Source organism: Choloepus didactylus, chromosome 10 (genome assembly GCF_015220235.1).
Source record: "Choloepus didactylus isolate mChoDid1 chromosome 10, mChoDid1.pri, whole genome shotgun sequence".
Lineage (NCBI taxonomy): Eukaryota > Metazoa > Chordata > Mammalia > Pilosa > Megalonychidae > Choloepus > Choloepus didactylus.
In genome coordinates, this window is record NC_051316.1 from 38,946,817 (window position 1) to 38,959,719 (window position 12,903).

The following is a 12,903-nucleotide window of genomic DNA, read 5'->3' on the forward strand; positions in this document are numbered from 1 at the left end:
CGTACACCAGCCAGAAAGGTACACAGCACAAAACTGTAAGTAAATTCTTCCATCCTGTGGAGGCTGGTGCCCCTCCCTCACTGGCACAGCAGGCAGACTCGAAATTTCTCCCAGGTGGGAAACACAAGCCCTCTCTAGTAGGGGTAAAGCAAGAGGAGCTTAACCACACTCCAACTGCAGATTTGACTTAAAAATTCAGACTGTTAAAAACCAGTTCCAATTACAGTTAAATCTACAATGCAAACAAGAAATAAACTGGGAGTTCTGGGGGCTGGGGACTGGCTCTGAGGAACACTTTTTTTTTTTTTAAGTGATCCATTAAAGAAAACAGCAGGCATTCTCAGTTTTCAGCCCTGCCCCAAGAAAGGGTGAGAGTAGGGCAGACTCACAAAGTAATCAGGTAGAGGAGATAGTTTCCTAGGGTATATCTTCCCCAAGAAAAGGAAGGGGCAAGGGCCAGCAAAAGTGGTGGCTCTCATTCAGAGCATTTAGACCCTAGGGGCTGGGATAGCAGCAGCAGTTTCAACCTACAAAAAGTGGAGCCCATTCTGCCTTAAAAATGCTCCCAGCAGGGTGGAAGAGGGGCTGCTTGAGAGTCCGGTAATTTTTCCAGTCTGCAGGGAACAGAGGGCTGAAGAGTGACTCCTCCATCACCTCCCGCAAAAAACACATATATATTAAATTCCAAAAAACAGACACATTACCAAAACTTACTCAAGAAGAACTAGAAAATCTGATTAGACTATATCAAGAAATTCAACTAATAATGAAAAAACTCTCCCCACAGAAATCCTCAGGACCAGGTGGCTTCACTGGCAAATTCTACCAAACATATAAGGAAGAAATAATACCAATCCACAAAAATCTCTCCAAAAATAGGAAAACACTTCCCAACTCATTGCAGGAGGCCCATATTACCCTGATACCAAAACCAGAAAGTTGAGAATAGTTAGAAACATTTGGGTAACTATCCCCTAAAACTAACAAGTATTAATAACTGGATTTTTTTTTAAATCTTCACTTTCAAAACACTTTTTTTACAGAAATGATATAAGAAACAACTTTACTGTGATATCTTATTTCTCATGAGAACGTCAGGTCAGCTAGAATGCTGCTTCCCCAATCCTTTTCACCTTATAATATACACATAATAACTTATAATACACATAGAGAAATGACAGCCTCTGTATAATACTACTAAGGTAAATGGATGCTCCTACTCCAGGATAGAGTATAATAGTCCCAGGCCCCAGGTATGCAAGCCTTTACCCAACTGCCAGGAAAGCTAAGGGGCTCAATATATTTGTACACCTAAAAGCCATTCAGTCCATGATAGTATGTCATGGCACAATGATTAGCAAGCTCAGATTCAGAGCCAAGAACTTTTGTCTGTCTAGCTTTTTGACACGTGGAGAGCTATGGAACAAGGTAGTTTGCTTAAAAAGCATGTGTATACTGGAATCAAAGTAAAGGATAGAAGGAAAGACAAGGGCCAAGAAGAGAGAAACAAGAAAAAGACTGTTTTCATTTTGCAACTTTTTTTAACTTGAATTTTTAAGCTTGTAGATATATTAAAGAAGAAGTTAAAGACAGAAAAGTCAATGGCTTGGGTTATAATATCAGTTCTACTGCCAACTATTTGTATGACTTCTACTAGATCAATTTATTTCTATGAGCTTTAATTACTACATAGGGCAAATAAAATGGATAATCTGCTTCTTAAACATTTTAATGCTATAAGTAATATAAACAAATCAAGCCATGGCTTCCAAAAAATTTTAGGTTGCTTATATTCCTTTGGGCCATGCCCCTGTGAGGTTTTGAGACTTTTTACCTCAAGCTAGCAAGCCATAAAAAGAAAATAAAGGAATGAGGATTTTGTTATTACATAAAACCCAAGTCATCACTGTATCTTGTCTGTATTATTAACTAAGACCATTCACCTATCTCCCTTCTTCCCTCTACACCCCAAATTTTGACTTCCTGAATTAACGAGTACCTCAGCTTATCCTGATACTACCGTTTGATAGTATCTTCACTTTCCTAAATACACCATTTTACCTGGATGCCTCACTGTTCAACAATTACCTGTCCAACTTCACAACAGTATTATTAGGAATCTTAGTGTCTTGCACTCAGTAACAAAATACCTACCCTTCAACCACTAACCATAAAGTTCAAAGAACTCTCAATATTATAACAGCTTTAACAGTAAGTAGCCACAAAAATAAACTAAAAAAACAAAATTCTCATATCTTAAATCTGACTTCAGACCTTCTGATGTTGAAAATTTCACATTTCATATTATAAAATCCAGTATTTGAAGAGAAAAAGCAAAAAGAAAGTGAGAAGGACATTTACTAACTCCTCCCCAACTCCAGCCATGTTCCAAAAGCATTACTTATCTCAATTATGACATACCATAATCCTCATTTCACAGAAGAAGAAATAGAATGAGCAATTAGGTAACTTGCTAATGGTCACACAACTAGAAGGGAAATAGGAACCCAATTACGTCTGACTCGAGTCCATGCACTTTCCAATAAGCTACATGACTAAAATCATGTAACATATACCTATAACCACTCTTAGAAGATAATCATATTTAATGATATACTATTAATTAGTAAAAATGAATTTATACCTTTTTGTATAAAGCATTAACATCAGAATCCAAAACAATTATATTCCTTAGTTTTGCATTTATTTCAGTTGCCAATGGCCTCATAATCATCTCAGAATCAAGCCCTATGGGAAGAAAAGGATAATAGACACATTTTCTTTCATTTAATAGTTTTGAATTAATTTATTGCATGTATAATTACCTTCAATCTTAATTTCAGAAATTTCACGTTTCTGATCTTGAATAAAGATTCGTAAACATGATAATTCTGCTAAAATCTGCAAGGAAATAATATCTTCATTCCTGGAGAGTTTAGAAGCTGCAAAAAAAAAAAAAAATCATAATGTAAAACATAAGGAAAATCTTTTAGTAGTTACCTCACTATAAAGTTAAGGAAATATCACAACAAATAATGAAAATACTAAAGAAAACCTGATTTTCAATTGAATTGAAAGCAAATGAGAAATTCCCTACTAAACTGGGAATTCTAAAAGACAAACAAATCTAATGTAACAAAGGCAAACAAAAGAAACTAAAAAATCTAGTCTTCCTAGAGAAAGACTAAATGTTCAAAATTAAGAAATTAAATCTTCAGATTTAATGATGATTACTAGGTGATATGTGTCGTCATCAACACTACAGATTTTTACTTCTTAAAAAGTACCTGGGGAAAAAGTACCCTTATATAACTCAACTTTTGTTAGTCTCATTTTTCTAATCTAAAATAATCATAATAAATGCATGAATTCCAATCTACATCAAGAACTTCTGTAGAATTCTCAACTAATACCAATTATATGATAAAAACCACATTTTCTTTAGAAGTAATCAGTCTCCTTTACTATTATTTTCTAAAATTAATCTGGAATATAATGAGTCCCTCTAGATCTTAATCTAGGAGCTAGAATTCTGAAGCCAATATTGTATGCTGGAGCCTAAATTTATTAATCTACTTGGTAAAAAAATGTGAAGTTGAATTAAAGAAACATACATATTTTTTTAATAACATCTCCTTTGTCTTCATTCTCCACAATATTCACTGAGGTCAATTTTTCCTCCGATGGTGGAAGGATATTATTAAAATAATTCATTGTATTCAGAAGTGCTTCAGTATGTAAATGAATATCCAAAGAGGAAAAATTCACCTAAAGAACAAAGCTAATTTTAGTAATAGGTCAATAAATATTTGCTTGCCCACTCTGTATAAGATAATATGCATTATGGTATAAAGGATACAACATATAATATTCCATTTTTATCCTAAGGGATCTTACGATTCCAGTTAGGGAATAATTTTCATAATACATCAACTTAGAAACAGAGATACAATATCTACCTAAAACAGAAATTATTATTCACTCATACCTTAACCAGTTGTACAACATTGTTATAGACACTTTTCAAGTTCGGTGCATTCTTTTCAGCCTATCCAATGAGAAAACAAATGTTACAATATTTTAGGAATGCATACACATATACAACTACATGGTGGTCCTAGTACATATTATATAATTTTTCCAGTTGTTTACATACTATAACTACCTAATCAAGCAAAATTTTTTCACCAGAACAAAAGAAACGTGGTAAATATGGGGCTCTCTGGCACATAGCAAGCATTCAATAAATGTTACATATTATCATTCTTAATATCAAGAGTGAATATGTTAGATACTGCTAAGTACAGAAAACATTCAATCACCAACAAATCTGTACGGTTCTTCATAATTCTTCCTATATTTAAACACAAAATTTGTGACAGAATCATATACCAAGTATCCAAATAGCTATGTTTTCTTCAGATGTAGAACTCTTTCGTAACATAAAAGCTACTTAATGCATACAAAACTACCAAAATCCAAAAGCAGTTACCTATATCAATACCAGATAGGAAAACAGCCTTAAAAGTAATTACTAAATAACTATAATAACTAATAGTATATTACATAAAACTATAACTAACATTATTAAATTATAAAATAAAGTGATTATTCTATTTACAACAGCAGCTGAAAGAATCAAATATCTAGGAATAAATTTAGCCAAGGACATATAGGACCTGTGCACAGAAAACTACAAGACATTGCTCAAAGAAATCAAAGACCTAAATAAATGGAAAAGCATTCCATGTTCATGGATTGAAAGACTAAACATTGCTATGATGTCATTTCCACACCAACTGATTTGCAATGCCAATCAAATTCCAAAAGTATACATTGCAGAAATGGAAAAAGCTAATTATCAAATTTACTTGGAAGGGTAAGGGGCCCCAAATAGTCAAAAACAGCTTGTAAAACAAGAACAAAGTCGGAGGACTCAAACTTCCTGATTTAAAAGCATATTACACAAGAACAGTGGTCAAAACAGCATGGTACTTACATAACGATAAACATTGATCAATGGAATTGAATTGAGAGTTCAGAAACAGACCCATGCATTTATGGTCAACTGCATTTGACAAGGCTACCAAGTCCACTCAACTGAGACAGAAGAGTCTCTTCAACAAATGGTGCTAGAAGAACTGGACATCCACATCCAAAAGAATGAAAGAGGACCCTTGTCTATACAAAAATTCATTCAAAATGGATCAAAGACCTAAATGTAATAGCCAGGACCATAAAATTCCTAGAGGAAAATATAGGGAAGCATCTTCAAGATCTTGTGGTAAGCAATGGTTTCTTGACCTTACACCCAAAACGTAAGCAATGAAAGAAAAGACAGATAAATGGGACTTCTTCAAAACTGAATAGGCGGGGCAAGATGGCAGACTGGTGAGCTGTATGTTTTAGTTACTCCTCCAGGAAAGTAGGTAGAAAGCCAGGAACTGCGTGGACTGGACACCACAGAGCAATCTGTCTTTGGGCATACTTCATACAACACTCATGAAAACGTGGAACTGCTGAGATCAGCGAAATCTGTAAGTTTTTGCGGCCAGGGGACCCGCGCCCCTCCCTGCCAGGCTCAGTCCCGGGGGAGGAGGGGCTGTCAGCTCCAGGAAGGAGAAGGGAGAATTGCAGTGGCGGCTCTTATCGGAAACTCATCCTACTGATTCAAACTCCAACCATAGATAGACTGAGACCAGACACCAGAGACTCTGAGAGCAGCCAGCCCAGCAGAGAGGAGACAGGCATAGAAAAAAAACAACACGAAAAACTCCAAAATAAAAACAGAGGATTTTTGGAGTTCTGGTGAACACAGAAAGGGGAAGGGCGGAGATCAGGCCTTGAGGCGCATATGCAAATCCCGAAGCAAGGCTGATCTCTCTGCCCTGTGCACCTTTCCTTAATGGCCCTGGTTGCTTTGTCTATTAGCATTTCAATAACCCATTAGATCTCTGAGGAGGGCCGTTTTTTTTTTTTTTTTTTTTTAAATCCTTTTTGCTTTTTCTAAAACAACTACTCTAAGAAGCTCAATACAGAAAGCTTCAAAGAATTGAAATTTGGGCACGTCAAGTCAAGAGCAGAACTAAGAGAGCTCTGAGACAAAAGGCAATAATCCAGTGGCTGAGAAAATTCACTAAACAACACAACTTCCCAAGAAAAGGGGGGTGTCCGCTCACAGCCACCATCCTGGTGGACAGGAAACACTCCTGCCCATCGCCAGCCCCATAGCCCAGAGCTGCCCCAGACAACCCAGTGTGACGGAAGTGCTTCAAATAACAGGCACACACCACAAAACTGGGCGTGGACATTAGCCTTCCCTGCAACCTCAGCTGAATGTCCCAGAGCTGGGAAGGGGGAGCAGTGTGAATTAACAGAGCCCCATTCAGCCATCATTTGAGCAGACTGGGAGCCTCCCAACACAGCCCAGCAGCCCAGAACTGCCCTGGGGGGACGGCACTCACCTGTGACATAGCACAGTCATCCCTCAACAGAGGACCCGGGGTGCACAGCCTGGAAGAGGGGCCCACTTGCAAGTCTCAGGAGCCATACGCCAATACCAAAGACTTGTGGGTCAGTGGCAGAGACAAACTGTGGCAGGACTGAACTGAAGGATTAGACTATTGCAGTAGCTTTAAAACTCTAGGATCATCAGGGAGATTTGATTGTTAGGGCCACCCCCCCTCCCCGACTGCCCAGAAACACGCCCCACATACAGGGCAGGCAACACCAACTACACACGCAAGCTTGGTACACCAATTGGGCCCCACAAGACTCACTCCCCCACTCACCAAAAAGGTTAAGCAGGGGAGATCTGGCTTGTGGAGAACAGGTGGCTCGTGGACGCCACCTGCTGGTTAGTTAGAGAAAGTGTACTCCACGAAGCTGTAGATCTGATAAATTAGAGATAAGGACTTCAACTGGTCTACAAACCCTAAAAGAACCCTATCAAGTTCAGCAAATGCCACGAGGCCAAAAAAAACAGAAAATTATAAAGCATATGAAAAAACCAGACGATATGGATAACCCAAGCCCAAGCACCCAAATCAAAAGACCAGAAGAGACACACCTAGAGCAGCTACTCAAAGAACTAAAGATGAACAATGAGACCACAGTACGGGATATGAAGGAAATCAAGAAGACCCTAGAAGAGCATAAAGAAGACATTGCAAGACTAAATAAAAAAATGGATGATCTTATGGAAATTAAAGAAACTGTTGACCAAATTAAAAAGATTCTGGACACTCATAGTACAAGACTAGAGGAAGTTGAACAACGAATCAGTGACCTGGAAGATGACAGAATGGAAAATGAAAGCATAAAAGAAAGAATGGGGAAAAAAATTGAAAAACTCGAAATGGACCTCAGGGATATGATAGATAATATGAAACGTCCAAATATAAGACTCATTGGTGTCCCAGAAGGGGAAGAAAAGGGTAAAGGTCTAGGAAGAGTATTCAAAGAAATTGTTGGGGAAAACTTCCCAAATCTTCTAAACAACATAAATACACAAATCATAAATGCTCAGCGAACTCCAAATAGAATAAATCCAAAAAAACCCACTCCGAGACATATACTGATCACACTGTCCAACACAGAAGAGAAGGAGCAAGTTCTGAAAGCAGCAAGAGAAAAGCAATTCACCACACACAAAGGAAACAGCATAAGACTAAGTAGTGACTACTCAGCAGCCACCATGGAGGCAAGAAGGCAGTGGCACGATATATTTAAAATTCTGAGTGAGAAAAATTTCCAGCCAAGAATACTTTATCCAGCAAAGCTCTCCTTCAAATTTGAGGGAGAGCTTAAATTTTTCACAGACAAAGAAATGCTGAGAGAATTTGCTAACAAGAGACCTGCCCTACTGGAGATACTAAAGGGAGCCCTACAGACAGAGAAACAAAGACAGGACAGAGAGACTTGGAGAAAGGTTCAGTACTAAAGAAATTCGGTATGGGTACAATAAAGGATATTAATAGAGAGAGGGAAAAATATGGCAAACATAATCCAAAGGATAAGATGGCCGATTCAAGAAATGCCTTCACGGTTTTAACGTTGAATGTAAATGGATTAAACTCCCCAATTAAAAGATATAGATTCGCAGAATGGATCAAAAAAAATGAACCATCAATATGTTGCATACAAGAGACTCATCTTAGACACAGGGACACAAAGAAACTGAAAGTGAAAGGATGGAAAAAAATATTTCATGCAAGCTACAGCCAAAAGAAAGCAGGTGTAGCAATATTAATCTCAGATAAAATAGACTTCAAATGCAGGGATGTTTTGAGAGACAAAGAAGGCCACTACATACTAATAAAAGGGGCAATTCAGCAAGAAGCAATAACAATCGTAAATGTCTATGCACCCAATCAAGGTGCCACAAAATACATGAGAGAAACATTGGCAAAACTAAAGGAAGCAATTGATGTTTCCACAATAATTGTGGGAGACTTCAACACATCACTCTCTCCTATAGATAGATCAACCAGACAGAAGACCAATAAGGAAATTGAAAACCTAAACAATCTGATAAATGAATTAGATTTAACAGACATCTACAGGACATTACATCCCAAATCACCAGGATACACATACTTTTCTAGTGCTCACGGAACTTTCTCCAGAATAGATCATATGCTGGGACATAAAACAAGCCTCAATAAATTTAAAAAGATTGAAATTATTCAAAGCACATTCTCTGACCACAATGGAATACAATTAGAAGTCAATAACCATCAGAGACTTAGAAAATTCACAAATACCTGGAGGTTAAACAACACACTCCTAAACAATCAGTGGGTTAAAGAAGAAATAGCAAGAGAAATTGCTAAATATATAGAGACGAATGAAAATGAGAACACAACATACCAAAACCTATGGGATGCAGCAAAAGCAGTGCTAAGGGGGAAATTTATAGCACTAAACGCATATATTAAAAAGGAAGAAAGAGCCAAAATCAAAGAACTAATGGATCAACTGAAGAAGCTAGAAAATGAACAGCAAACCAATCCTAAACCAAGTACAAGAAAAGAAATAACAAGGATTAAAGCAGAAATAAATGACATAGAGAACAAAAAAACAATAGAAAGGATAAATATCACCAAAAGTTGGTTCTTTGAGAAGATCAACAAGATTGACAAGCCCCTAGCTAGACTGACAAAATCAAAAAGAGAGAAGACCCATATAAACAAAATAATGAATGAAAAAGGTGACATAACTGCAGATCCTGAAGAAATTAAAAAAATTATAAGAGGATATTATGAACAACTGTATGGCAACAAACTGGATAATGTAGAAGAAATGGACAATTTCCTGGAAACATATGAACAACCTAGACTGACCAGAGAAGAAATAGAAGACCTCAACCAACCCATCACAAGCAAAGAGATCCAATCAGTCATCAAAAATCTTCCCACAAATAAATGCCCAGGACCAGATGGCTTCACAGGGGAATTCTACCAAACTTTCCAGAAAGAACTGACACCAATCTTACTCAAACTCTTTCAAAACATTGAAAAAAATGGAACACTACCTAACTCATTTTATGAAGCTAACATCAATCTAATACCAAAACCAGGCAAAGATGCTACAAAAAAGGAAAACTACCGGCTAATCTCCCTAATGAATATAGATGCAAAAATCCTCAACAAAATACTTGCAAATCGAATCCAAAGACACATTAAAAAAATCATACACCATGACCAAGTGGGGTTCATTCCAGGCATGCAAGGATGGTTCAACATAAGAAAAACAATCAATGTATTACAACACATTAAAAACTCGAAAGGGAAAAATCAATTGATCATCTCAATAGATGCTGAAAAAGCATTTGACAAAATCCAACATCCCTTTTTGATAAAAACACTTCAAAAGGTAGGAATTGAAGGAAACTTCCTCAACATGATTAAGAGCATATATGAAAAACCCACAGCCAGCATAGTACTCAATGGTGAGAGACTGAAAGCCTTCCCTCTAAGATCAGGAACAAGACAAGGATGCCCGCTGTCACCACTGTTATTCAACATTGTGCTGGAAGTGCTAGCCAGGGCAATCCGGCAAGACAAAGAAATAAAAGGCATCCAAATTGGAAAAGAAGAAGTAAAACTGTCATTGTTTGCAGATGATATGATCTTATATCTAGAAAACCCTGAGAAATCAACGATACAGCTACTAGAGCTAATAAACAAATTTAGCAAAGTAGCGGGATACAAGATTAATGCACATAAGTCAGTAATGTTTCTATATGCTAGAAATGAACAAACTGAAGAGACACTCAAGAAAAAGATACCATTTTCAATAGCAACTAAAAAAATCAAGTACCTAGGAATAAACTTAACCAAAGATGTAAAAGACCTATACAAAGAAAACTACATAACTCTACTAAAAGAAATAGAAGGGGAACTTAAAAGATGGAAAAATATTCCATGTTCATGGATAGGAAGGCTAAATGTCATTAAGATGTCAATTCTACCCAAACTCATCTACAGATTCAATGCAATCCCAATCAAAATTCCAACAACCTACTCTGCAGACTTGGAAAAGCTAGTTATCAAATTTATTTGGAAAGGGAAGATGCCTCGAATTGCTAAAGACACTCTAAAAAAGAAAAACGAAGTGGGAGGACTTACACTCCCTGACTTTGAAGCTTATTATAAAGCCACAGTTGCCAAAACAGCATGGTACTGGCACAAAGATAGACATATAGATCAATGGAATCGAATTGAGAATTCAGAGATAGACCCTCAGATCTATGGCCGACTGATCTTTGATAAGGCCCCTAAAGTCACCGAACTGAGCCATAATGGTCTTTTCAACAAATGGGGCTGGGAGAGTTGGATATCCATATCCAAAAGAATGAAAGAGGACCCCTACCTCACCCCCTACACAAAAATTAACTCAAAATGGACCAAAGATCTCAATATAAAAGAAAGTACCATAAAACTCCTAGAAGATAATGTAGGGAAACATCTTCAAGACCTTGTATTAGGAGGCCACTTCCTAGACTTTACACCCAAAGCACAAGCAACAAAAGAGAAAATAGATAAATGGGAACTCCTCAAGCTTAGAAGTTTCTGCACCTCAAAGGAATTTCTCAAAAAGGTAAAGAGGCAGCCAACTCAATGGGAAAAAATTTTTGGAAACCATGTATCTGACAAAAGACTGATATCTTGCATATACAAAGAAATCCTACAACTCAATGACAATAGTACAGACAGCCCAATTATAAAATGGGCAAAAGATATGAAAAGACAGTTCTCTGAAGAGGAAATACAAATGGCCAAGAAACACATGAAAAAATGTTCAGCTTCACTAGCTATTAGAGAGATGCAAATTAAGACCACAATGAGATACCATCTAACACCGGTTAGAATGGCTGCCATTAAACAAACAGGAAACTACAAATGCTGGAGGGGATGTGGAGAAATTGGAACTCTTATTCATTGTTGGTGGGACTGTATAATGGTTCAGCCACTCTGGAAGTCAGTCTGGCAGTTCCTTAGAAAACTAGATATAGAGCTACCATTCGATCCAGCGATTGCACTTCTCGGTATATACCCGGAAGATCGGAAAGCAGTGACACGAACAGATATCTGCACACCAATGTTCATAGCAGCATTATTCACAATTGCCAAGAGATGGAAACAACCCAAATGTCCTTCAACAGATGAGTGGATAAATAAAATGTGGTATATACACACGATGGAATACTACGCGGCAGTAAGAAGGAACGATCTGGTGAAACATATGACAACATGGATGAACCTTGAAGACATAATGCTGAGCGAAATAAGCCAGGCACAAAAAGAGAAATATTATATGCTGCCACTAATGTGAACTTTGAAAAATGTAAAACAAATGGTTTATAATGTAGAATGTAGGGGAACTAGCAGTAGAGAGCAATTAAGGAAGGGGGAACAATAATCCAAGAAGAACAGATAAGCTATTTAACGTTCTGGGGATGCCCAGAAATGACTATGGTCTGTTATTTTCTGATGGATGTAGTAGGAACAAGTTCACTGAAATGTTGCTATATTATGTAACTTTCTTGGGGTAAAGTAGGAACATGTTGGAAGTTAAGCAGTTATCTTAGGTTAGTTGTCTTTTTCTTACTCCCTTGCTATGGTCTCTTTGAAATGTTTTTTTATTGTATGTTTGTTTTCTTTTTAACCTTTTTTTTCATACAGTTGATTTGAAAAAAGAAGGGAAAGTTAAAAAAAAAAAAAAAGAAAAAAAAGAAAAAAGACAAACAAGGAAAAAAAAAAAAAAAGATGTAGTGCCCTCTTGAGGAGACTGTGGAGAATGCAGGGGTATTCGCCTACCCCACCTCCATGGTTGCTAACATGACCACAGACATAGGGGACTGGTGATTTGATGGGTTGAGCCCTCTACCATAAGTTTTACCCTTGGGAAGACGGCTGCTGCAAAGGAGAGGCTAGGCCTCCCTGTATTTGTGCCTAAGAGTCTCCTCCTGAATGCCTCTTTGTTGCTCAGATGTGGCCCTCTCTCTCTGGCTAAGCCAACTTGAAAGGTGAAATCACTGCCCTCCCCCCTACGTGGGATCAGACACCCAGGGAAGTGAATCTCCCTGGCAACGTGGAATATGACTCCCGGGGAGGAATGTAGACCCGGCATCGTGGGATGGAGAACATCTTCTTGACCAAAAGGGGGATGTGAAAGGAAATGAAATAAGCTTCAGTGGCAGAGAGATTCCAAAACGAGCCGAGAGATCACTCTGGTGGGCACTCTTACGCACACTTTAGACAACCTTTTTTAGGTTCTAAAGAATTGGGGTAGCTGGTGGTGGATACCTGAAACTATTAAACTACAACCCAGAACCCATGAATCTCGAAGACAGTTGTATAAAAATGTAGCTTATGAGGGGTGACAGTGGGATTGGGA

General features: G+C 37.6%; 1 protein-coding gene across 4 annotated transcripts in view; it reads right to left on the bottom strand.

The window, feature by feature from the left end:
* VPS13A (vacuolar protein sorting 13 homolog A) overlaps positions 1 to 12,903 on the bottom strand; it is a 275,242-nt gene that overhangs the window by 191,271 nt on the left and 71,068 nt on the right. For all 4 annotated transcript variants that reach the window (XM_037798536.1, XM_037798538.1, XM_037798537.1 and 1 more), the window contains exons 22-25: positions 3,989 to 4,048; positions 3,615 to 3,768; positions 2,826 to 2,942; positions 2,645 to 2,748 (exon numbers count right to left, since the gene is read on the bottom strand). In XM_037798536.1, coding sequence (XP_037654464.1) covers positions 2,645 to 2,748; positions 2,826 to 2,942; positions 3,615 to 3,768; positions 3,989 to 4,048 — 435 coding nt within the window. The remainder of the gene's footprint in view (positions 1 to 2,644; positions 2,749 to 2,825; positions 2,943 to 3,614; positions 3,769 to 3,988; positions 4,049 to 12,903) is intronic.